Raw genomic sequence first — 27,040 nt, 5'->3', positions numbered from 1 at the left:
AATACTCTCTATGGGCGCGGCCATTTTGAATATCATTCGGCGACAATCGGAACTTGCCGTAACAATTTCCGATTACTCGAAACGGATGTGACGTATTGCATTTCGTCATCAAAATTGACCAAAACACTGCCCTCTGGGAACCAAATGTCGTTAATGATTCTTTCGATCGGTCTAATGTGTTGTAGACTGTGTGCGCTGTAATACACATAACCAGCGCTTTCCAGCAGGAACTCCGTGATCCATATCTCCAACATGTGACTTGTGTCAGGGTCATCGGGAATCAGAGGAACAGGAAACGGTGCTTCATCTCTCTTGCCTATTGGGAAAACCTCTCCCTGTGAGCGGAAAAAAGAAATAACTTGATGGACAAGAAAAACAACAAAAGTTTTTGCGTCGCGTCCGAATAAATCAGACGCAATTAAGTTAAAATGATTGATTGATTGATTGATAATTATTGATTGAGATTCCTCATTGTAATGTTAGCCTTTTGAAAACTTGTTTACCGTGGAGAGACAAAATGCTTGCTTGTCTATCATGTAAAAACTGGTCCAATAACATATTAAAACTCAGTGGTCATGGTGGTTCAGTGACTTTGTAAATGCATGTTTGCATGGCTCCCAGGAACCGGTGCACCGCGGTGGCTACACCAAATAGTCCTACTTCAAACCTTCTCCCCTTTCAGTAAGCGTATCCCAAGAGACAATGGGAAGTTTGAGAAATGCAAATTACTTTGACGTCTAGAACTTAGAAGATTATCTATTCAAAATACTACTCGGAAACCACCTGTAATTAATGAACAATGAAAGTTGCCGTTCAACATGTTCAAGTCGAATGAATATTGAACTCGACACAATGTAAACTCTGGTCATATATAAGCTGTATCAAAATGATTGGTACCCATCAGTTTTCATTGATAATGGATGAATCTGACACATCAAACTTCAAAATAAGATCCAAATATAATCTATACATTCTGGGCATTTCGAGAGTATCCAATGTTGCATTTGGAAGAGGTAGGCTTTTCAATAAACATCAAAATTGATGGGTACCAATCATTTTGATACAGCCTGTATTTGGGTAAAACTATTACATTACCTTATTCTCCATATTTATGGCTCCTTGAAAGTTTGGTGGAGATACCAGTGAATAGTCTATTTCTGCTATGTTGTCTATCTTGGCGACCACTGTCAACAAATAAAACATTTGTAAAAGTCAATTATCACATATAAAGCGATCTTAAACAGATGAGTTTTTAAAGTCTCTTTGTAAGCATCAAGTGAATCACAAAAACGCAGATACAAAGGAAGCAAGTTCCTAAATGTAGGTGCACAAGCATAGTAGGCCCGGTCGCCAAATGGAGAAGAAGTCAACACACACAAAAGAAAAACAAAATATCAACAAAATAAAGATACCTGCAGCAACCACTTTAAATATTATGTGCTTCACATCAACAATATTGTCAGGGCGTTTACGACAAGCAAACTCAAATGTTGCTCAAAACCGAAGGCATGATATGAACATGATGAAAGCACTTTCTATGGTGCTCAGTGTGTAAGTATAATCCGCAGCCCATCATATTCTTATGACACATAGAAACTGGGAGATAATTGGAACTTGAGGTGCATTTTGAACAGCCACTCCTTTGTTCTGCATTAATTTCTACATTTGGCATGTTTGGCAGGCGATAAACATATATAAAGTGGGCATTTGGTGCCGGATTTGGTAATGATGTGAGCTGTCCGTTGTTCTTCTCCACACTCGCAAGCTGGGCTGTCGGACGTACCCAAATTCCACATGTTGTCCTTGTATTGAAGCGCTCTAGCAGTCCGTACACGCTGTAGGTGGTTCAGTCTCACCCATGCTTGACGATGAAGAACATCTTTCCATTGGAACAATGATGTACTTGTGTAAGGAGTAGTTGTTGTTACAAATGTACTAGCCATTCTTCCATTCTTCAAGCCATCTCTTGGTTGCCCAGTGGGCCCTGGCCTTAGTGGGTAGGACAGACTGCGTTTCTCAGTGGCGTGCGCAGCACATTGAAAGAGGGGGGAAGGTTGTTCAGTTCCCCCGAATGGAGTCTGATTAGGAGTGTAAGGTACGGGCGAAATCTGATTTCCCTCGAATGACCAACAAAAGTGGGGGCCGTGCCCCACCCCCCTGCCCTCCCCCTTGCGCACGCCACTGGCGTTCCTTAGGGAGCAAAGGATACTTTGGCCAAAAGTACTGATTACCTGGCCATGTGAGCTATTGATGTTCCACTCGTTGTGTGTTTTCAGCATAGCCAGGTCACCATCTGCATAGCCATATTAAACTTTCTTGACTCAAGATTGCATCTGGAGGTTATGAATTAATAGTCTCAGTACCAGACAGAATGTGCCTTTGTGGCTCGTTTGTGTCGAGGATCACATACAATCTGGTACTAAAACTGTCTATTGATCTCTTTACAATCTTAGTAATAATGCTTAATTAATTTGATCCTTATCTCGGACAATGGTCGAGGCTCAATACACTCTATACCGAATCTACTATTATAATTAAAATACCTTTCAGTTTTGCCACTTCTTTAGACAGATCGTCGTTCACTTCCTTTAGAATTTCTTTGCATGCCTACAAAAAACCAAGTACATTGTTATTTCAACGAGGCCAGTTGGACAATATTTGCATTTTGTCACAAGAGGAAAAATAGACCAGACCATTATGAATGGTCTTTTTCACAGCAATCACTAAACGTTGACCTTTTTTCTTCAAAACATCGCACGCAAATGCTGCTACAATACTTCAGTAACATGTCATTTAAAAGATGACAAAGGGTCTGAAAATATTCGATGTTTTGTCAGCAAGTCAAAATTTAACTCTCACATGCTATAAAACAAACCGACGTGTTATTAAACTTACTTCATTTCTTATAGACTTTTTCAGAGAACTTTCAATGGCATCATCAAATAAATTGTAAATCCAGCTGCAAATAAACATGGTAAATAAATGTATGAGTGACGCAGTTTTCAGTTTTGCAGTTGGCGACTTGCTGGGGAGAAAGTTTAATGACTTTTATCGGTCCTCTGGCTCAAAATATAATTTGCATAATTGTTTTCACTAATTACTGAAAACCTGCACAATTTTACGCGCGCGTTGTATGAACTATTTGTCCTAGTTAACGAAAGATAAATTGTTTCTGATTAGCGCAACTATAAACATCACCTACTCACATAGCCTCGGTGCGAGGACAGGGGCGTAGCAAGCGGGGGAACAGGGTGGACGAAGTCCATGGGCCCCGGGGGTTCAGGGGCCCCAAGCAAAAAGAAAATGAAATAAGTGCTCATTAAGGAGATACTAAAAGGCAGGGCCGAATTTTCCTGAGCCAGGCCAAAATTTGGAGGCCCAAACTCACCGTAAGAAAGGCATTTGCACTCAAGAGGCCAAGTTTGGTTTACAAATTGGGGGCATACTATAAGATCGACAGTGGTGGCAGAAGCATTGTAAATTAGAGGGAGATATGCATATTTTGTTCCGATCTTACTAGGACATTTGCGCACGAATTAAATTTTTGATTTCAAATGCGAGAAGCGCACGCACTTTTGCCATATTTTGGTCCAAAACACGCTTTTGTCTGGCTAAGAAAAACATGCACAGGGCAATTTTGGGGCCCCTCTGGTCCAAATGATAAATCCAGCCCTGCTAAAAGGGCCCCGTGCATGCTATGCTAAAAGGGCCTCGTGCTATTTCTTGTCCATGGGCCTCCGAGGCTCTTGCTACGCCCCTGTGCGAAGGGCGCTGGGACTGGGTTTTTATTTTTGTTTGTTCTCGATTTATTTTGATTCTGAGAAACAGTGTGGTAGCGAGAAAGATCACTAACGGAGCCTATAATAGATTGAGAAATTATCTGGTTATCATATCCCTGCTTTTCTAAACTATGACCACAGGGCCGTTAGCGATTCGATATAAGGAAAGGTAGGTGAACAAGACTTACAGAGAGAATAAAAATAAACCGAGAAGCCCAAAAAATACTATCCCAGCGCCCTAACGCCTCGAACCGAGAATATACTCACTTGCATGATGACAACTAAATCACCTATTACTTACCTGGCTCCACCGTGGAACTTGACATGAAGAGAACCCAGACCGAAAGAACAATCAGAATCCCGACTTGAAATTGTAGGACGACCGAAACTGTCCACTCCTGCAAAGACGAAGGGGTTGTTACTAAGTGAAGGAAATCAGATAATAACTACATGTACATTGTCCTACGATTATTTTAAACAAGAAATTTTGAAGAACATTATAGCTGCAGTGATGGTTAAGGTAGCCAAACTTTCTTTACTACTCTATGTACATTAGCGTTACTTACCAACAACCTATAATATTTTTGTCTTTATTCATTGTTATGTGCCCCAAAATATTCTATAATATTCATTAAAAAGTTATCTACTTTGTCATCAGACTGTTTTCACTTGTTTTGATGATTATCTCCATTTTTGTTTGTACATGGAAGGTTCTAGAAGTTCAATAGAAGATGCTAGTAGGCAATAATACATGATGTAAATTACTAGAATAATCATAATCATAATGATTATAAGTGGAGGCGCTATTACAGTAATCATGCACACAGGTGAATGATTCTGATTGGTCTGTGTTGAGTTAAAGTCATAATGTACGATCTTTTTTCAGAATTTACCTTTATTTTTTTCAAAACCGATTTTTTGGCATATTTGTAATACTTACACATGTTCTAACTTAAATCTATGAGCAAACTGTCAAATTCGTCCTATTTGTAGTAAAACGGGACGATTTTCTGTTGGTCCGACATAAAGTCATAATTTTTTTAGATTATGACTTTATGTCGGCCACGATCGCAAACCGTAGTCTCGTACAAAACTAGCTTAGTTACGCTCCCTCCACATGTGGAGGGAGCGTAACCAAACTGGCCGCGTAGGAGACTAACTCTGAGGCCGCACTCGCTGTCCTAATCCAAATAGTGCGAGATGTTTCGAGTGATAGAGGTGAAGATTGTGTTGTTTCTTTGCAAATTCCCAATATTTTTCGCGTCCAGATGTATTGGGAACTTTCATAATGATTGCATATTATCATTTTAGAAAAAAAAAAAAGAAAAATCTAAAAATTTAAAAAGATCGTACATTAAGGCTTTAATGAGATATTTTTAGAAATGCTGTAATGTGCCATAAATAGTGAAGATTACTCTAGAATGGTAACAAATAGCTATAAGGCATGCAGAGTAAATGTTTTGAGCAGCAGATTGAGGTTATAACAGGAAACTCTGTGAAACTTATGTTAGCCAGTGGTGGTACAAAATGTACCATAATTGCATGAAGTGTTTAAACTTCGGTTCGCGGTTCTTGTTTGTTGGAGAGAATAAAATACGCCAAAGGCGGTAGTGAAACTAAGAGTGCTTGACTGTCTTGTCGACTCAAAGAAGTGACAGACTGCAATATCTTTATCAACGAACTGTGCTATTTTGCTGAACTAACATATTGCATTTATCTGACTGTCAAGTGAAGCAGATAGCTTGCTCAAGTGATCTTCGAGGGAGGAGCTTACGGTCAACATAGAAGGCCATTTTGGAAACACTCTATAGCAGCTAGAATAGTGAAAACATAGTTTTCAGGACTTGGATCCAATCAAGACCACCAGGCTTAGATAAATAACCATAGTACACAGTAGCGTAGCCAGCGGGGGAGGGGGGCAGAGTGCCCCCCGACAAAAAAAATGAAAGAAAAAGTGCCCTCTGACAAAAAATGAAAGAGAAAATCATGAGGGCAAAGGAAAAGAAAAGGGCAAGGAGCCCTTTTCTAGCAAAATTCAGGGCCAAAATAGTGTAAAATACAAAATTGTGACAATAAAGCCCTTTTTTAGCCGGATAATGGGCGAAAATAGTGTAAAATACCATTTTTTTCGCACTACGCGCGCACATCATCCCAATAAGGCCCTTTGCGGGAAGCTCTAAGACATACAGTCTCTATGTATTGTATGATGCAACTGCAATTTTTTTCGTCTGTGCCCCCAAAATTTTATTTTGCCCCCCCCCTGACCTAAGAAAGCTGGCTACGCCCCTGATAGTACATGTAAAAGGAAATCCTTTAAGTTTAATTCTTGTATGATCTTATATTGTAATTTGATTGACAGCCATACTGCACTAAATAAATAAATACATTATAAGATATTATAAACAGTGTGTTTGCTTGTTTGGTGTTAAGTGAACTCGGTAGCAGGTGATGTTGGCCTGGGTCATTTCAGTGACCGTAAGCTACCGTAACAACATGTAGTTAACATAGAATCAATGTTACATAAAACAGACTTAACGAACGAATCATAAATAAAAATTCCTTTAAAAGGAATAGGGCGGGCAAATGAAAAATTGTCAAGAGAAATGAAAGAATGAGTAAGTCTTCACAGGGAAAATATGACACAACATCGATTTTCAATGGGGAATAACACAAAACGTATAAACAAAGTTAAAAGAGTTTTTAACTTTATACGTTTATACGTTTGTTATTCCCCCATTGGAGGTTGTGTCATATCTTATCTATTGCTTATCCTTTGTTCTCTGCTGGTCAGTTGGAACAGATTTTCCCTGTTTTTATATTAACCCTTCACATCGTTACAGAAGACGTTTTATGTTAACATTTTATATAAAACATTGTTATAAAACTTTTGTAGATAATAGTTATTTAAAACATTTTCGTAATCATACCTAGAGGGTTTTTTTATCATCAGATAGAAAGACTTCTGCTCATCTTCTCTGGTGAGACAACAGGGCTGGGGTATCTTTCCATATCAAAGTTTAAAAAATCTGTCATATCAATTTCCTCAATATGTTGTTTTGCTACAACTTATGAGGGGAAAAGTTTGATTTTACAATATTTCGATATTATTTTTTAACTTTGTAACTTTATTATGATTAACATAACTGTATTTCAAAGCGTCAAACTATATCATTATTTTGTCCCAACAAAATAATCCAGGGAATAAAATATTCATTCATATATTTATTTATTTTATTCAACCTGGGCCATTTCTACTGGTGCACATGCATTCTAATAATTTGTCTGTAATACCTTATACAAGCATTTGTCACAAGATTTGAAAAGTAAATAGCCTATGTACACACTGAACACAATGCACATACAAGCTGTATTTAAGTACATGCCGAAGCTGTCAGTACAGTATAAAATGATATATATGACCTTCACGATGCTATTAATTTAGCCCAAAGATTAGGAAAACTAGCAAAACTGGTGAACTGGTACTGTTCAAATAAAAACATCTGCAAATCTTGCTGCAATTTCCAAATAGTATTTCTATTACTTAAATAATTATTTTTGTTATTTCTTTTAATACAAACACATTACTGCCTATGACGACTTTATCGTATTACTTACATATCAAAATCAAGTAATACTTACAAAACTCGCCGTAAACTATCACCTCTGTGGGTGTTTGGGATATAACCGGCACGAATATTTTCTCAACACTGCGGCATGTGAAAAAGTAGGTCAATAGTCAGAGAATATAGGGCGGGTGCGGCACGCCGCACCCGCCCAAAAAGTTCATTCATTGAAAATGACCACCCATCTTACCTATCCTGATGGCTAATCGTAGGGAAATACCACTAGCGCTCACATCGAAAGTACCGTGGTCTTTGACTGGAATACTGTAATTCATAATAATAATAATAATAATAATAATAATAATAATAATAATAATAATAATAATAATAATAATAATAATAGGCATTTGCGCAATGCGCATATTTATTGAAAAAATCGCTTTTACGAGTGTATTATCAACATTGCTTGCATCATTATCATCGTCTCTAATCTTTCAATTTACGTTTATTTTTCTTCAAAGAAAAATCATGTTATTTTATACATTGAACAATAAAAACCACACACTGACGTGTATAAAATACACGTTGCAATGAACAAACATTGCACAAGTGAATAACAAACAGCAAAGCAAATCAAATGTACATGCAAGCTAAGACTTAAAAGTAACATATAGTAGCACATAATTTGAAAGACGTCCAAGTTCAACAAGAAATAAACAACAGCGTAGCAAATAAAGATTACAATCTGTCAAGCAACTATACTTTATTGATGAAAATGAGAGATAACGAAATAAATAAAAAGATAATGAAATCTAAAAGGCTCCTACGAATCATTGAAAGCAATTTTAAACTTACAAAGCTACTTTCGCTTTATATTTCCAATCGCCTGATAAAGACAATGACACGCCATTAGCAGTTAGTTCTACACCTCCAATCGTTGGGTTTGGCAATAGAGATGGTGACGGAATCCCTAAACTTTTAAATCTCATGCTGTAAAGAATTTGAAAAGAAAGAAAGCATCAAATCATGGTCAAATAGGTTTGTTGTCTTCTGTTCTTGGGAAATGCAGTTTTAACAGTTGTATCATTTATGGGTAAATGAAATTTTAAAAGGAGCAAAGCAATTAGCCTTTTCGAGATACGGCGGACACAATAGGATGGCGCTGCACGAAATGGGTGTAGTCTTTTGAATTTGCCGGGTTTTGCCCATATTGAAGACTGCCCTCCTTTTGTGTGTGTCATATCTCAAAAAGGCTAATTGACAGTGTGGAGCCGACAAGAGGCAATTACTATTTATCTAAATAATCTAGCTCTTTTTGCCTGCCTGAAGAACTTGTTTTGGTATACAATACATGAGTTCCAACACACGAAAAACAAATTTGATACATTTTCATGGATTGTACCTTTATAAATGCCCTCATCTTAATGTTTCTTGGAAACTGTATGCCCTACTTACTTGGATACTGTATAGTCCACTTTACCAACACCACCTATATGTTCGGTGCCACTCATATCAGGAATTCTCAAAGATGATAATTCGCTCTTCAGAATGTTGATCCCTACATCACGCACTAAAAATGTAGAAAAATTTGCAATGTAATGAAATATAAAAATCTGAAAAAAGTCACTTGCGTATTGTTTGTGCTGTTTACCCTTTACTGCTCATATCCATGTAAGTACCAGCATAATTGAGCCCTGTTTATCAGGGATAGTCTGTAGCTCAGTGGTTAAAGCGTTGGCCGCACAAGGGTTTAAGGTTCAAGTCCACGCAAAGACAGGTGTGTCCGGGTTTTTTTTCTCTGGTTTATCTGTGCTAGTGTGTGATGCTTGTGGTTCTTCTGTCCTTTACATGTGTAATTAATCTAAACAGTTAAGAATTATTACGATTCGTAATAAATATAAGAATATTCAATTTAACATAAATTCAAGCAACTTGCATTATAAATGTATTTTATTACTGCTGCTTAATGAAACTGGGAAATCATGGCACCGAACTCAGAATGAAAACCAGGAAATGATAAGAAACAAAACAAACTTTCGAATAAATGACGCAAAAGTACCATGATTACCTTAACACTCATTAAGGTAGTATGAACGGCTACAGTGTCATGCTCAGATTTGGTTGAAAATAATACAGAATGTGTAGATGGATGAGAAAAACTCACCTGCCAATTTTTAATTTTTTCCAAAAGAGCGTTTTTGACTTTTTTTGCACATGGAGTGTTTTTGGCATGTTGCCAAGTTCATCAAATCAGCTTAATTTATGAAAGCAGATAATTTGTTTAAATGTTATTTTCTCTTCTTTATACCCACTGCATAAATCTGGTGTTTGATTTATGTTATTGCAAAAATGCTACTTAATAAGGACAGTGATTTTTTTCCCAAGATGTTAGTCTTAACAAAGGAGATATTAATTTATTGGTAATGTTAGTACTTTCTTTCAATTTTCTTGACGTTTTCTAGAAACACTAAATTACCTAAATTCTATAAAAAAAATTTGTGTTTTTGGAGCTCACTATAGGTCCAATTTCAACAAACAAGGTGTCATGAAAGGTAATCAAATTTTTTTAATTAAGTGTTTCTGTTTTTAAGTTATAGGTGTTTTTAAATTTCCCTAAAATCAAACAATTTTAAATTACTTTTCTGAAAAATTAAACACTTTATCTAAAAAAAAGTTGGCGAGAGAATTTAGATATTAAGCTTATACAGTGTATAATATACACCATCCCTGAAACTTTGAATACCATAGCACACTCACATGATTCACATTGAATTCATTAATTATTTTAATTTCATTATTCTCTATTCGCATCATTATTTATGAGCCCTGTGGGCGGGTAGAATTGGGGAGATATTTTGGTAAGCCAAAGGGGAAGCAATGTTTGGCAGGGCGAAACTGATAATAATAATAATAATAATAATAATAATAATAATAATAATAATAATAATAATAATAATAATAATAATAATAACACTAACAATAGTACAAATAATAATAATAATAGTAATACTAACACTAACAATAATAATATATTTATAATGGAAATTTATAAGCGACATGCATGTTGCTTCTCTGCAAAACAACAAGATTTTAATGCAAGAACACAAAACCCAATTCAGCACTAATCTAGCGCTGAAAATAAAGGACTCCATTTTTTGTATTAGTTAAAGTTAATTCTTTATTACTTCCGTGGTCCGAGTTGTGCGCCAAGCGTAGACGAGCGTACACACAGAAGAAATAAATTATCACGCTGATTGGCTGATCAACGGACTTGACAACAAGCCGGTTGACCCATTGGTCGTCGGCGCGGCGCGTAGTAGGCGACCTTGTCACTTCTACGCGATTGCAATTCACCAGCACGTACCCGGACCACGGAAGTAATAAAAAATTAACTTTAGAAGATAATTTTTATACATTTATAAAAAAAAAAAATAACAGTTTAGACTGTGGCATTGTCTAGTTTACTAATTATTGAAGCCCGCCTTGAGAGTCAACAGACAAAGAAGTTAGAAGACCATAATTCTGGGCCCTAATTATTTATCTCATGTGCGTCATCGTGGTAGCCTAATTACAAATCATGCTAATTAGCGTTACATACTAAAATAAAATATAGGCCTAAAGTGCTATACTTACAGTAATCAACACCTTTCTGCGTCAATCGAGCTTTGAATCCAGGATTAACACAAAGAACAAGATAATTGTTGAAACATAAGATAAATCCCAATGCCAATACACTGCAGATAAACGACTGCATCGTGAATCGAAGAGATCTCCGAATCTGATAGACCAACAAACGTCCAATAAATCTACTGTCTATGAATAAATGTCGTTGACGTTGTATCCTGCGTTGTCTCTTTAACCTACAGCCCTGTTGTGAAATGGTTGTTATACCTGGCTGTATTTATACCATAGGCATGATAATGAACTTGGCTGGTTTCGATCGCGAAAGCAAACTATAGAAATATATAGTTCTATTGTAACTGTGCACCGAACAGGAAATAATATACCATTGCACTGTGTGTTGCGAAATATTGTGTGATGCGGAAGTTTGATTTCAAAATGGGAAATTACCGAAGTTAAATTGACAGTACACCATAAATCAAGTATATGAAGTGAAATAAGCAAGGAGTGTCAAGTTTTGTTGTTATACCAGTCTTTTTCACTTCCCGAAGTAGTTTACCCGACACAAAAGTCCAAGGTGCCGTTCAAATGGGGATTTCCCACCTGGGATTTCCCTATTTTTTGTGGGACATGAGAGCACACCAGACATATCGAATTACACTTTGAGAAATGTCCTTCTGATATCAAATAATATTGATTTTTTTTTAATTCATGATAATACACATTTATGGCAAATGGTTACAAATTGATATTTTTTAAATTCAACAGGCCTCGAAGTAAATGATATGTACTTAAAGTGTGTGTAGCTGGGATGCAAAGCCGTCCATCATATTAAAATTTTGACCTTTCGTATTGAAGATATACATTTCTACGTCTTTTGGGGGGAAAATGTTCGAATATACGAAATAGTTGGATATCAATCTAGGCCTGCTGTTCAGGCAGACCAAGAAAAGAGTGGTATTGTATTCAATCTATGATTGCACACATTAGTCCGGCTGCCAGTGGGTCATTTTGTTATTTTTGTATCATAGTTTTGTTTTTGATTTTGCTTCTCAATATCAAAAATATGTTTACTGGACCTCTGTCAGCATTGAGCATTTAGAAATATGGAGGGTCAAAGTTCATACAGAGGTTCAAATTCAAAACTGCCCAAATACCTATCTGTGATATTCCCTTCAGGAATAATAATAAGCAGAAAGATCAAAGGTCACCTTTGACCTTCACGGGGGTCAAAACCTGAAAAATACTCCGATTTGTATGCTAATACTAGTTTCAAATTGTATGTCTTCTATTTACAAAAAAAGCATTTACAAAAAAGAATAGTTGCCATAGCTAGGATGTTTCGTTTCCATGGTACCATGGTGACCAAGGTCAATGTCCATTGAATTATATTTCTGCATGGATATTCTATGATGAACAATTTGAGACTATTTAGGTGAAGAATGGGGCATTTTTTAGGTTTTGACCCCTGTGGATGATAAATTTGACCTTTCCGCTTATATTAAGCTTTCAGGCGTTCAGAACCAGAAAGCCGTAACTCTCTATGACCAGCTCTAACAAAATGAGCATAAATTTGGCTCCTTGCTTTGGTCTTCAAAAACCAATTATTTCCTCCACACTGTCTTTTGTTTACTATTGAATTTTGTCATTATTAATGAACTGTATCTTCTATAGTGCCCTGGCGACTTTATGCTCATTTTGTGGGAGCAGGTGATTGTGAGTTGAGGCTTTCTGGCTCTCAGCCCTCGATTTGGTAAACCTTCCAACAACATTTGTGCATTCTGAATTTTGACCTCCGTATAAACTTTGACCCTCCATATTTCCAAATGCATAATGCGGACAGAGGTTCAGTAAACTTATATTTGAAATTTGTGGTCTTGAGAAGTAACATCAACCAAAACAAGCTTCTGTGGAAAAGTTACGTTTGGCAGCCGAACTACATTGACTGCTCAGTGCAAGAAGCTTTTGTACTTACCCGCTTCTGGCCCTGAGCAGTCCACGTACACAGACATGACAGGTGATGAGTGCAGCCTACATATAGCGCAGGGCAATACATTCAAAAATTGTTTTCACCTATCGCTTCAGTAATTAATCCTATTATATCACTACCTCTACGGCGATGTAGTGAATCATAGCAATAGATTAATACAATTTTGAACAGATCACCCTGCACTACAAGCAGGTTGCACTCGTCACCTGTTTATGTATATCAATCACGTACCGGACTTCGCTCTGCTTCAGATACAACTCGACTTACTGTACATAAATTAAATGCCAAATCTCTCCACTCTGCCGCAATAAAGCTTTTTCTCTGGCTGCTCCTGGACTGTGGAACACTTTACCCATCACCATTCGTACTGCAAACTCATTGCCAGTCTTCAAGAAATTACTAAAGTCATATCTTTTCCCAAAAGGTTGACTGTTATTATCGCTCATTTTGTTTGTTATATTGTGTTTATGCTTTGAATTTGTTTATGCGCTGTGTGTGTATGTATGTATATCTGCAATCATAGTTTGAATACAATACCGCTCTTTTCAAAGATACTAATCTTGTAAGTGCGAGTTGTTAGCATTTTTTTGACATCTATGGTTCAATGCATAGGTACCGTTTGAATGTTGTAGTGCAGTGAGATCTATTTAAAAAAATTGTAATCATCTATTACTATGGTAATTTATCCTTTTACATCACTACTTCTACGGCGAATACTGTGGACCACTGACTTGTCACAGAGGATGATTAAAGCACTTCCCAGCAAGTCTTGCGGTTAGCACAGCTGTGTGAGTGAACATGACACCACTGCCCGCCCACTGCATACACACGTGCATGGTTAAATTTGAATTTGGACAGATATATTTACAATAAAAACACCTTCAAAAAGTTGGTCGATTTCACATTTTATGTTATCTACAGATAATCTACAGTGAATTATCCTTCATGCATACATCACTTTAGATCTGAAATCGACCAAGTAATAATGACACACGGGCAATTCTAAAACAACATCTTTTGCACAGAGTTCAATGGGATTTGAAAAGTAAAGTGGCAGTTGAAACTCTAGTGATAACACTTTTACAGTGCATGATGGGGCTTCCTTAAATCATCCTCTGGACTTGTCATAATATCCTCTTACTCACTCATATATACAATAAGAAGCAGTGTAAAGCTTTGACGTCGCTGTTTTGTACTTGAATCGAATTAGTGGCAATAAATTAATTATATCATACATAACCGTAAGTTCGTTTGCGTAAGGATATTATACAATACAACCCTTTTATCCTTGTTTTTTATTACATGTATTAGATTATTATTTATTCCCTTTTGGTTGGACTGTCAATGTACTTATGAGGCTTAAGCTACGTACTATAATCAATCAGAAATATAATTAACACAGCAACAAGATAAAAACTGTACATTATGTGCCTATATATATATGTATCTTTAAAAGTGCAAGAACTGTTTGAACTTCAACATTACTACCGCATCGAGATCAATGACTTGCCAGACTTTTAAAGAGTAGTTTCAAGCTACCATTATATATCAAGGGAGCTGGGTAATTGGGGTCGTGATAAAAAAAATTGCACCTGGGTGAAGCAATTTTTACTCCTCGGTTTCACTTTTTTTTAATCGTAAAGTTCTCTATTTTCAACAATTTGTTATTGGATTAGTTTAACAAAATTTGGTTAATACGCCATATTTTACCATTTTTATGTTTTGTAGCACCTAAATTCTCGCCTGCCGTGAAACACATAACTTTTCGGTTAAATGCCTTCTCTTTCAAAGGAGATCCACGTCTAAGGATTATTTTCTTTAAAACATAGACTCATGCCCGGACTCATGTAAAGATTTCTCACGAAGAAAACATATTCTCATCCATCCCACGTATATCTTTAACAGCTTCCATGGCAACTTTGTTTTTGGTCAAAACTGGACAAAAATTACTAACAAATTACATTTTGACTCATTTATCAAAGTGATTATTTTGTTCATAGACAGTATCAAATATACATGAGTCATGCATACCGCACACCAAATTTGAAATTTCCCTCCATTTAGGGTTTTTTAAATAGCTAGTTAAAATGTGAAATTTTTGGGTAATAAAAAAAATGACAAAAGTTTGGCAACATAGCAGAAAAGGGCAGCCACCGCACATAAACGTTGAAGAAACCCAGTGCATCTGGCCGGTGATTCGAACCGACGACCTTCGTATTACTTGCACGACACTCTAGCCAATTGAGCCACAGAGGCACATTGGAGAATCTAAAGATATTAGGATCGAATGGTGTTTGTCGCATTTCCAGCGGAAGGCATCAGAACTGCCTACCAGATGCACTGGTTTGAATTATCCATTTGAAACATCTGTCCAACGACGTAAACATTCATGGGGCCCCGCATTTGGGCTGGCCTCTATACTGATATAATTTGACACAACTTTCAAGACAATCGAAACAACTTTTTTTTAAATTAATATTGTCATGTGGGAGATAGTTCATGTAATTCAAGCCAGTCCATCTCTTGTTTGACTTTCTCTTTGTTCAAAAAACGTGCTGATGAATCTCTTGTACCGCACAGTGACATCGCCCCGATATCTTCATGGTAGAAATCGCCATGGTAGGTTGAATCCACAGCCACCCATGGCTATTTTATTCGGACCTTATGAGATGTATAATTAGCGAAGTGACCTGACTAAGGCTACTGACAATAGACGGGGTAATTGATTTCTCGCTGTGTGAGTAAGCGTGTACACGACATTGCGGTCAATGGTTATACTGTCCCCACTTGAGTGAGTGCCGCTATAGCCTGCTGCGCGCTGTAGTCCATACAGGACCAACGCAATATAAAATTAGAGTTTTGGTCAAATTTTGAGTTCAAAGCGCACGGCCAATTTTCAAAGCGCACGCTAACGACTATCATATCTGTTCAATGCGTATTTTCAAGTGTATGAGACCACATCTGGTTTCTCGAGAAAAATTCATTTACGGGAGATATTCATCATTTTCTAACCCAGTATCCGAAGATTTTCGTCTGATATCAAAATCGTGCATAGCAATTCACGTGTATCGATCCCGTGTATTCATTTTAATGTCTCTGCTGCACCAAATAATTATTAGCCAGGCGATGTCGGTGTGTACCGGCCTACTGTGTTGAAACGAATACCAAGTCCGTAATAAAAAATACTCTCTCTGTGGACAATCGAAGAGATGTTTGAGCCACACTTTCATCTCCTGATCGTGTAGATTTGTGTCAACTAAATGACTGCAGCAGCTTATTCTATGGTTTACTTGAGATTGACAAAATAGTAAGCTTCATCGCACCCAGAATGCAGCCGCATATCTACCTGTGATACTCGATAGTCTATATAAATATGCATTCTCACTCTTTTTACCCTTTTTATCATTTTTAATTTTATGTCATAATTTGCTTCATTAAACTTGTAAATTCTACTGAGCTTGGTTCTTTACCATTCTTTGGATTTCTTATTCCACTTGTTTCATATTGAGGAAAATTTCTACAAGGCAGTTCATCGGCACCATTTGCGAAGGCAATCACGAGACGCTCTATAAAATCCTGGTATCATTTTGCCATATATGATCGGATTCATCAAAGGAGATATATTGAGTGTCAGTGCAGCAATATAAAACACTGGCTGGGGAAGATACTCGCCGGTGAAAATGAACCAAGATATATGGATCACTACAAAACTAAGAATGAAAACAACAATGACAACCATAAATGTTAAGGCAACCTTCTGGTGAATACGTGGGCTTTCGACCCTTTGGTTCGTGCCATTTCTGTTTAAAGTTGCGTCATTATTGTCGATAGTCGGCACCGCCTTGATCACGGCTGATGTTTTAGTAGGAGTTTCCTCTTCGGTTATTGTTCCTAAAGTTGGATTCCATCGATACAAGGTGCGATATATCATGTATATGTTGCTTTCACATCCGGTCGCTGTCGCTATAATTTCTCGTGGTGCGTTTTTGACATCGTCGTGAGAGACAGCCTCTATAGATATTACATCTTTCTGAAGAGAAAGTGAACAGACCGGTAACCCTTCATCGGCACGGTCGTTTTGCACATTTTCTGATTCCAAACACGGGAGAATGTGCTTTTTCGATATCAATCCATTTTTGGCCACGAGCTTTGTAGCTTTAGTATTACACGACACGGCTCTGTCTCGCTTTACGGCACCTTTCGTCTGCAGATATCGGTCACCTTTCTCCATGTTCTTCCAATTAAGCATACTACGGCCATGAATTCGCATGCCCCTTAAAACATACAAAATGACAGAGTACATCCCACAGGTAGCCGAGAAACAAAGTAAAACATGCGAGAGAGACCATATGTAATATATGCGTGTGTTTTTACCGTAAATTGTTTTGGTTCTGCATGTCTGTGATTTATGGATACTGGGGTCGTCATGAGAAGCCAAAATGACGTTTACAACAGTACATTCACCAATAGATATTAACCAAACACAAAGGGTTACACCCAACGCTCTTCGTTTTGTTACTAAAGCTCTATATACCAATGGTTTCACAACTGCGTATAATCTGTCTATACTAATAGCCGTTAGCTGCAGTTGCGAAACAGAGGTGGTTAGTTCGATAAAGAAACGAAGAACACGACACATTGATCCCTGTGACGTTGTAGCAAAGTTAAATGTCGACATGTAGACAGATATGATCATGAGCACTCCTGATACTAAATCACCGACAGACAAACTGACAATGTAAACATGGTAGAGAAAGTTTTTCTTCAATGAATCTAACACATGACTTCTTCCACCATAGTGTATGATCAGAACTGTTCCAATTGTTACAACATTACCAAATATAGTAAGAGCTGATATCATTGACATCCCTATAACAACACATATATCTGTTACTGAGATGGGCGTAACAACTATTTCGGCATTGTCCAACGTAGAATTGACAGCCAATGTTTCCATTGTCATACCGAGGGCTGACAAGTTAGGAAGGAAAAGAATATTATTATTGAAGAATTAAGATCAATGTCCTTGCTTCGTGCTAACCACATCCATCTATAATCTGTATCTCTTGCAATATGTGTGCACGGTGCTGATATGTGGAGAACTTTTCAGCGTCGTATCAATTCTTTGTACCACTACTACATGTACTATGATGAAGAGCAACTGAGAGCCGCCTAATAATATTACCAAGGTGTCATACTCATCATTTTACTCGCCCGCATTACCATGTACGAGTACGCAGAATTGCAGAGGCAAGGTGCGAAATTATGCAAGTCAGTAGTTTGAATATTAAACTTAATAGCGATTATATCATATTAAGTTCGCCACAAACAGTCGTTCCGTAAATATATATAAAATTGTGTGTTTAACGTGATAGGATAACACATTATAATCAATATAATAATGCCTAGCTCATATTCAATGGCACACAGCTTCGGGATTCGAGGCCAGCTTTAAAATGAAAACGCTCTCTACGTGGGTGTTGACTGCATGCAAACGACAAGTTTCAAATTTTCTTTCAAAATTAAAAACAATAATGATAATAATTTTCATCGGCATGGTCGTTTTGCACATTTTCTGTTTCCAAAGACGGGAGAATGTGCTTTTTCGATCTCGATCCACTTTAAAAATGTTTCTCCTCCTTTCAATGTACGCGCTATTACCACCAAATTTGGTCAGAAGAACCACTGGCTCAAGCTTCAAATAAGTTGTAGCACAGCTTGGGGTCAAAGTTCATGTAAGGCTTAACATTACAGGCAGCAATTTGGCAGATAACTAGGGCAGGGAGACAGCTAGTCTGCTATTTTGATAAGATTTGTCAGATTTCGTCAGTTTTCGTCTATTGGGCTATTCCATTTAATCCATACACATTTATGCAAAACATGACTTAAAGGGGCATTTCGTGATCCACAGCCTCATCCCCCACTTTTCTCAAAAAAAGTTGAGATTTTTATATCACTGAAACCTCTGGCTACATAATGTTTATGTACAAAATATTTCTTGCAGATTAATTCGTTTAGCAAAGATATCGTGAAATTTGAATTTCGTTCTGGTGCACCAGAACGAAATTACAACGTATTGTCTATGGAGCAGTGTAATACACATAATCATGCATAACTCGCAAACGCAATATCGGAATCAACTGAAATTTTGGGAATATGCTTTTTTTGTGGATATGTACTGAAAAATGTCATAAAAAGAGGATGCTAGGATCACGAAATACTCCTTTAAATCTTCCACGCAGGGAGTGTATAGTGTCAAATGAGGTCACCCATTCAGGCAGGCCCATTTGAAATTCACTCTTCCTGTGTGAGAGATAAATGTCATGTCTTCCGTAAGTGTGTATATATTTCAACTGGAATAGCCCATTTCGTGGTTACTATACTAGTATTTAGATCACAGGAAACCATTCTTTCCCATGATGCATGTATGATGGTACATTAATGGTGAATACTTGGGGGCAAAATTTTGAAATAATGTCCGATTGGGCTAAAACTTAGTACAAATAATCCTAATAAATAAAAATAAATTTCGAATTTATATAGCGTCTTTTTCCAGGTAGATCTTGAAGGATTCAAAGCGCTGTAATTTCGCTGCCATGGTGAATCATCACAATCAGATCGCATCATCTAGGCCATTGGCAGCCGAAAGAAAGAAAGAAAGAAAGAAAGAAAGAAAGAAAGAAAGAAAGAAAGAAAGAAAGAAAGAAAGAAAGAAAGAAAGAAAGAAAGAAAGAAAAAAGAAAGAAAGAAAGAAAGAAAGAAAGAAAGAAAGAAAGAAAGAAAGAAAGAAGACGAACCAAAAGAAAGAAAGACTCTTTGTGGCGAACTTATTATAATATAATTGCTGTTATTATTAACCATTAGGTTTAATATCCAAAATACGGATTGCATAATTTTGCACCTTGCCTCTGCAATTCTGCGTACTCATGCATGGTAATGAGATCTAAAAAGAATGAGTATGACACATTGCTAATATTATTAGGGCTCTCGGTGTATCTTCATCACATCCATTACGTAGTCATGGTTGTAGTACTAGAAAGAATTGTTGCAACGTTCACAAGCTCTCCACATATCAGCACTATACACACATTGTAAGAGACACAGATTTAAACTTACAGATATCATAATAATTAAGGTAAGTTTGTAACACTTTCTTGTGTACTTGTATTTTTGCTTTGTTCAGATAGCAGTGCTCAAAATTAATCTTAAATTTATTATGAAATGCGGGAGATGCGAATTCTGAGTTATTTTAGTTGATATTTGATTGAATTTTGAAGAAAAAGCGCTCACAAATGACCCTACAACGACCACTTAAAAAACATACGTATAGAAATCCGGGTGGGATTGTGGTCCTCCTTTGATGCGTCTAAGTCGCGTTTTTAAACGCGACTTAAAAGTCCGTAAGTGGAATTCTTGTTTTCATTTTTTCTGATACCGCATTACTTATTTCTGTAAGCAATGTCTCAGGCAAGGGTTTTACTTATAAATTTGAATGTTATATTGGCTAATAGATTGTCTTTCTAATAGATTGTCTTACCATTCAATTTTTACATTTATTCATGCATTCATAACAGTGAAATTGTTCTTACATTATTATTTATTATTATTATTATTATTGTTTTCCTTCCTAGCCTGTCAACCCTCAGTGTAGAGATGGAAACATTTGCTGTCAATTCAACGTTGGACAATGCCGAAATATTTGTTACGCCAATCTCAATAACAGATATATGCGCTGTTATTGCAATGTCATTGATAACTGCTGTTATCATTTTTGGTAATGTTGTAACAATTGGAACAGTTCTTAATATACACTATGGTGGAAGAAGACGTGTGTTAGTTTCATTGAAGAAAAACTTTCTCTACCATGTTTACATTGTCAGTTTGTCTGTCGGTGATTTAGTATCAGGATTGCTCATGATCACCTCTGTCTGTAACTCGGGGATAATGATTCCTGATACTTAAGGAGTACGAAACCGCAAAGATCATCCGAAGTCAAAGGTTAGCTCAAATTTACAGTTGCTCCGATCGGGCTATAACTTGCACAAAATGATCCCTGTCACTTAAGGAGTGGTAAACAGCAAAGGTCATCTGATGTCAAAGGTTCTTCTTTCTTTCTTTCTTTCTTTCTTTCTTTCTTTCTTTCTTTCTTTCTTTCTTTCTTTCTTTCTTTCTTTCTTTTTCTTTCTTTCTTTCTTTCTTTCTTTCTTTCTTTCTTTCTTTCTTTCTTTCTTTCTTTCCTTCTTTCTTTCTTTCTTTCTTTCTTTCTTTCAGAGAAAACCACGTGGCAAAAATGTGGCGGACTTTTCCAACCAGATTATAGGTGCACATGAATATTAAAGGAGGATTTCGCGATCCTAGTATCCTCTTTTTATGACATTTTTCAGTAGATATCCACAAAAAAGCTTATTCCCAAAATTTCAGTTGATTCCGATTTTGCGTTTGCGAGTTATGCATGATTATGTGTATTACACTGCTCCATAGGCCACTGTTGTAATTTCGTTCTGGTGCACCAGAACGAAATTAAACAACGATATTTTTGCTAAACGAATTAATCTGCAAGAAATATTTGGTACATAAACATTATGTAGCTAAAGGTATCCAGTGGTATAAAAATGGGGCGATGAGGCTGTGGATCACGAAATGCCCTTTTAAGTAGGTTGCAAACTTTCACTGAGACTGCGCAGTTGTGTCCAAGACAGAGTTTGTTGTTTTTAGAACTTCAGAGCGTGATCTTGTCACAACGGCGCGGTACACACGGCGCGGTACACGGGCGCCGCTAGTCAGTCGTGCTATGGCGCAGTAACCAAAGACGCAGGCATGAGTCCGCCACAATTTGAACTGTAAGATAATCAGTCGTCACTACGAAGCATAAAGCTGGTTTCATACTTTCTGCCGCTTGCCGCTGAGCGGCATGACGCTTCATCATGCCGCTTGTACTTTTCTGCAAGCGGAGCGGCACACCGCTAAGCGGCAGCGGCATGACTCTGAAAGCTACTCTTGCCGCTCAGCACCGCTCCAAAATCGTATTTTGTTCTCATACGTCAGAGCGGCACCGCTCCGAGTTGACTTGAATTCAACTCCCAGCGGTGCTGCCGCCGCGGCAAAGCGGTGGAGTAATCGATATATCGGCTTGCCGCTGGTCACCGCTAGCGTTTTTAGTGAGATTGCGCAGTGAAGTAAAATCATCTTCAGAGCGGCAAAGCGGCAAGCGGCAGGAAAGTATGAAACCAGCATAACACAGTACATGCACAGTGTAGACGGCTGGTGGAATAAGTCTAAATGGGTCATTTTGTGAAAATACTTGCCTAAAATTTGATAGATCCGCTATCATTAAAGGCAGCAATGTGGCAGATAACTTGGGCAGGAAGACGGGTAGTCTGCTATTTTGATAACAAGAGATAAGATTTGTTAGGTTTCGTCAGTTTTCGTCAGCTTTCGTCTATTGGGCTATTCCAACTTAAATCCACACACCCTTTATGCAAATCATGACTTAAATCTTCCACAAAGGGAGTGTATATGTCAAATAGAGTCACCCATTCAGGTAGGCCCATTTGAAATTCACACTCCCTGTGTGAGAGATTAAGGTCATGTCTTCCGGAGGGGGTGTATAGATTCCAACTGGAATAGCCCATTAGGTGGTTACTATACTGCTTTCCCATGATGTATTTATAAAAATCAATACAAACACACTAAGCCTGTGTGGTAAATGCTATACAGTATAATTTCTACTGATGGTGCATTAATGGTGAATACTTGTGCGGGGCGGGCAAACTTTTGAAATATGTCCGATTGGGATAATCCTTGATATAAGGAGATCATGAAACATTCATCCTAGGGTCATCCAAGGTCAAATGTTAAAGTTGCTCCGGTGGGTCTGTAACTCAAGCAAAGCAATCCCCGGCACTTGGGGAGCATGAAAAAGCAAAGGTCATCTGAGGTCAAAGGTCAGGACAAATGTAAAGTAGCCCCGATCGACCAGGGAAACCAATCCCTGACACTTATATATAAATCCGCAAAGGTTATCGGAGGTCAAAGGTCAGATCAAATTTAAAGTTGCTCCGATCAGCCAAAGTCGAAGTTGCTCCGACTCAGGGAAAGCAATCCCTGATACTTTAGAAGTATTAAACAGCAAAGGTCATCTGAGGTAAAAGATCGGGTCACATTTAAAGTTGTTCCTATCGGGAAAATGATCCCTGACACTTCAGGAGTATGAAACCGCAAAGATCATCCGAGGTCAAAGGCCAGGTCAAATTTAAAGTTGCTCCGATCGAGCTGTAACTTGCAGAAAATGATCCCTGACACTTCAGGAGTGTGAACCCGCAAAGGTCTTCCGAGGTCAGAGGTAATTGCTCTGATTGGACTGTTACTTTGCAGAAAACGATCCCTGACACTTGGGGAGTATGAAACTGTAAAGGTCATCCGAGGTCAATGGTCAGGTCAAATGTAAAGTTGCTCCAATTGAGCTGTAACTTGGGGAAATGATTCCTGACCCTTGGAGAGTATGAAACCACAAAAGTCATCTGAGGTCAAAGGTCAAGCCAAATAAGAAATTGCTCCGATGGAGCTGTAATTCGGGGAAATAATCCCTGACACTTGGGGAGTATGAAACTGCAGAGGTCATTTGAGGTCAAATGTCAGGTCAAGCGTAAAGTTTCTCCAATTGAGCTGTAACTCGGGAAAAATAAACAATCAAACACGCTCAGATGGCCGTATGTGCAATCACATATCCTACAGAGAAAGGATCTATCAGCATTCTAAATGCTGTCGTTCTTCAGTACATTATATAATATCTTCATTTCTTCATCTTCTTCAGTATCTCCATTTTAAGAAATTTGCTTTCAAACTTTACCAAAGTGATTTCAATAAATTGTAATGTACAATAAATACTGCTTATATCTGTAAACATACACGTTGCATGGTGTCTTTACACATACCAGTAACCATTTTTAAAACCAAAACAAACACACATCAATTTATATCTTTAAACTTTGACAAAGCAAATTGCACAGCATAAGTGCATTAATTTTTACAAAATTTACCAGTCATTTCCCGCATTCAATGAATTAATATTGGTGCAAAATAACACAGCAAAAACCAACCCATCACATTCTCCATGTCGTCGTCGTCGTCGATCTGCTCATCGTGTATTCGTAACCTTTCTGATGAAGTTTCACCACTCATGTCGATCTTGTGCTTTGGTGTAACAGCTGTAAATTGACATTTGGGTTAAAGAAATAATCCCATCTGTCCACCTGAGTCTCTGTCTTCCTCTGCTTCTTTTCTCTCAACTTCTCAACCACTTTCTCTGATTCCTTCTCGCCTGGCAACATGTCCAAAATACTGTAACTTCTGTTTCATCCCTGAGTTGAAGAGTGAGTCTTTCGCCTGCTCTCCATGGGGCACCCTGCCGGTTGCCTGCGAGGAGCCGTCCACATTAGGAGCCCCCTTCACGCCGTTAGTCTCTAACATCAAATTGTGACATTCCATGGTTATTCTTGGGAACAATAAGTGAAGTGGTATCCCGTTGCCACTGCAACTTTGATTACGCAAAATTGCACAGGAAAGGTGCAAAATTATGCAAGTCAGTGTTTTTTATTTACATATTAGTGACAAATATTAAATTTAAAGCCATATTGTAACATTTACTGAGGAGTACGCACACAAAATTGTTCAAAATTCTGTTATTATAAAAAGGTTATAATGTACTTTATTAAACTAACATGCCAAGACTCTAGGTGCTGTAGTTTTATCAAAATTGAAGATTTTAAGTGAAACGCGTTATTAGTCGAACGCGTACGCGATGTTCATAACACAGTACGTACATGGCGTGCAGGACGGTGATAAACACATCAAAGCACCGTACAGTAGCACGACCACCGAGGGAGTGACACACTTTGGCGACATCTGCGCTGGTAATAAAATAATTGTCTTTGCTTTACCTCTGTTGTTCAGCTCAAAATTAAAAGGGGACATATCTAACAGTAAAAGCAATTTAGTTCACCTCAAAGGTTCGTTACATAATCAAGATGATGTCTTTAAAATGATAACTCCTTCCATTGCACACAGGTTCGAGGACAGCTTTATATTGAGTGGACTCAGTTGCCTTTATTATAAGCCAATCGATGATACGGAAGCGTGGCATGTATGACTTCTTTGCAAATCAGTATACAAGCATTTACCAATCATGTTGAAGCAAACAAACCATTTCATTGACGACATTTGCAAAGGCAATCCTGGGACGCTCTATAAAATCCCGGCAACATTTTGCCATATATAATAGGATTCACAGCAGAACTGAGATGGAGCGTCGATGTAGCGATATAAAATACTGGTTGGGGAAGATACTTGCCGGTGAAAATAAACCAAGTTATGTGAAACATATACGGTACATAACTAAGAATGAAGACAAGAATGACAACCATAAATGTTAAGGCAACCTTCTGGTGAATATCTGAGCTCGTGTGTCTCTGGTTCTTATTACCTCTGTTAAACGTTGCGTCATTATTGTCGATAGTCGGCACCGCCTCGATCACTCCTGGTGTTTTAGCGGGAGTTTCCTCTTCGTTTATCGCTACTAAAGTTGGATTCCATCGATACAAGTTGCGATATATCATGTATATGTTGGTTTCACGGCCATGCGCTGTTTCGGCAATTTCTTGTGGTGCATTCTTGCCATCGACGTGAGGGACAGCCTCTTCAGAAATTACATCCAAACAACCCCTAACACGGGGTGCTTTCTGAAGGGAAAGTAGGCAATCCGGAAAACTGTCATCAGAACGGTCGTTTTGCACATTTTTTATTTCCAAAGACGGCAGAATGTGCTTTTTCGATCTCGATCTATTGTTGGCCTCCAGCTCTGTAGTTTTAGTATTACATGACACAGTCCTGTCTCGGTTTGCGGCACTTGTCGTCTCCTGGGATCTGTCATCTTTCGTCTCCCGGGCTTTCTTCCAAATCGACAGACTACGGCCATGATTTCCCAATTTTCTTAAAATGACAGAGTATATCCCGCACGCAGCAGAGAAACACACTAAAAGACACGAGATAACCCATATGTAATATTTGCGTGTGTTTTTACCGTAAATAGTTTTGGTTCTACATGTCTGTATTTCAGTGCTGGGGTCGTCATCCGAGGCCAAAATAAAGTTTACAGTAGTAGATTCAGCAATAGCTGTCAACCAAACGCAAAAGGTTACAATCAATGCTTTCTTTTTTGTTACTGAAGTTCTATATGCCATAGGTTTTACAACCGCGTATAATCTGTCTATACAAATAGCTATCAGTTGCATTTGCGCAACGCCTGATGTTAGCTCTGTAATGAAACGTATAATACGACATGTTTGTCCCGGAGACAAGTCAAATATCGACGTATATACAGACGTAGCGACAAATAATCCTGATAGTAAATCACTAACAGACAAACTGACAATGTAAACACGGTAGTGAATGTTATTCTGCTGAAAACCAGAGCGTCTGATGCTTCGTCCGCGATAGTTTGTGGCCAGAACCGTTGCAATTGTAACCATGTTACCCAAAATGATAAAACCAGTTATCAATGACATTGCAATGGCAACACATATATCTGTTACTGAGATAGACATAGCAGGTATTTCCACATTCTCCAACGTAGAATTGCTTGCCAATGTTTCCATTTCAACGTCTCGTGTGGAAGAGCTAGGAAGGAAAAAGTTATAATATATAGTACAGAATTAACGAATAGTATTCCCGGATAATATGACTGCTACACCCCCGCCAAAAATTAACTCCAATAACGCCAAAAGATGAAACAACACAATGTTTACTCTTTTAGCATATAAATTAGATGAGTTGACTTCTGACGTCAATGCCTGGCAGTATTCGCACGCATCATGATAATTTCAATTGTTTTTTGCCTGGCAGTAATGCGCGCGCATCATATTTTATTCAGGGCTCGTGTTTTTAAAACTCCCGCCACATCACAATAATGCTATTGAACAGTGTAGTGGTTGCATGGGGTTATCGATATACCAGTCCCTTGCCTTTGTTGATAAACATTGAGGTCAACTCATCTATAGCTGGAATTGCAAGCATGTGTCGTACTACTCTTT

General features: G+C 37.8%; 1 protein-coding gene across 1 annotated transcript; it reads right to left on the bottom strand.

Moving 5' to 3' along the window:
* Nucleotides 1-32: 32 nt before the first annotated feature.
* Nucleotides 33-25,881, bottom strand: LOC140172754 (uncharacterized). Its single transcript, XM_072195884.1, has 13 exons — nt 25,828-25,881; nt 25,435-25,690; nt 24,053-24,160; nt 17,488-17,924; nt 10,976-11,237; nt 8,798-8,912; nt 8,198-8,332; nt 7,593-7,666; nt 4,081-4,177; nt 2,896-2,959; nt 2,544-2,607; nt 1,096-1,184; nt 33-335 (listed from the first exon to the last, which is right to left on the bottom strand). The coding sequence occupies exons 1-13, from the start codon at nt 25,879-25,881 to the stop codon at nt 33-35; spliced, it is 2,058 nt and encodes a 685-aa protein (XP_072051985.1).
* Nucleotides 25,882-27,040: the final 1,159 nt, after the last annotated feature.

The sequence above is a fragment of the Amphiura filiformis genome, chromosome 16 (genome assembly GCF_039555335.1).
Source record: "Amphiura filiformis chromosome 16, Afil_fr2py, whole genome shotgun sequence".
Taxonomy (NCBI): Eukaryota; Metazoa; Echinodermata; class Ophiuroidea; order Amphilepidida; family Amphiuridae; genus Amphiura; species Amphiura filiformis.
This window is presented reverse-complemented; position numbering and strand designations above follow the sequence as displayed.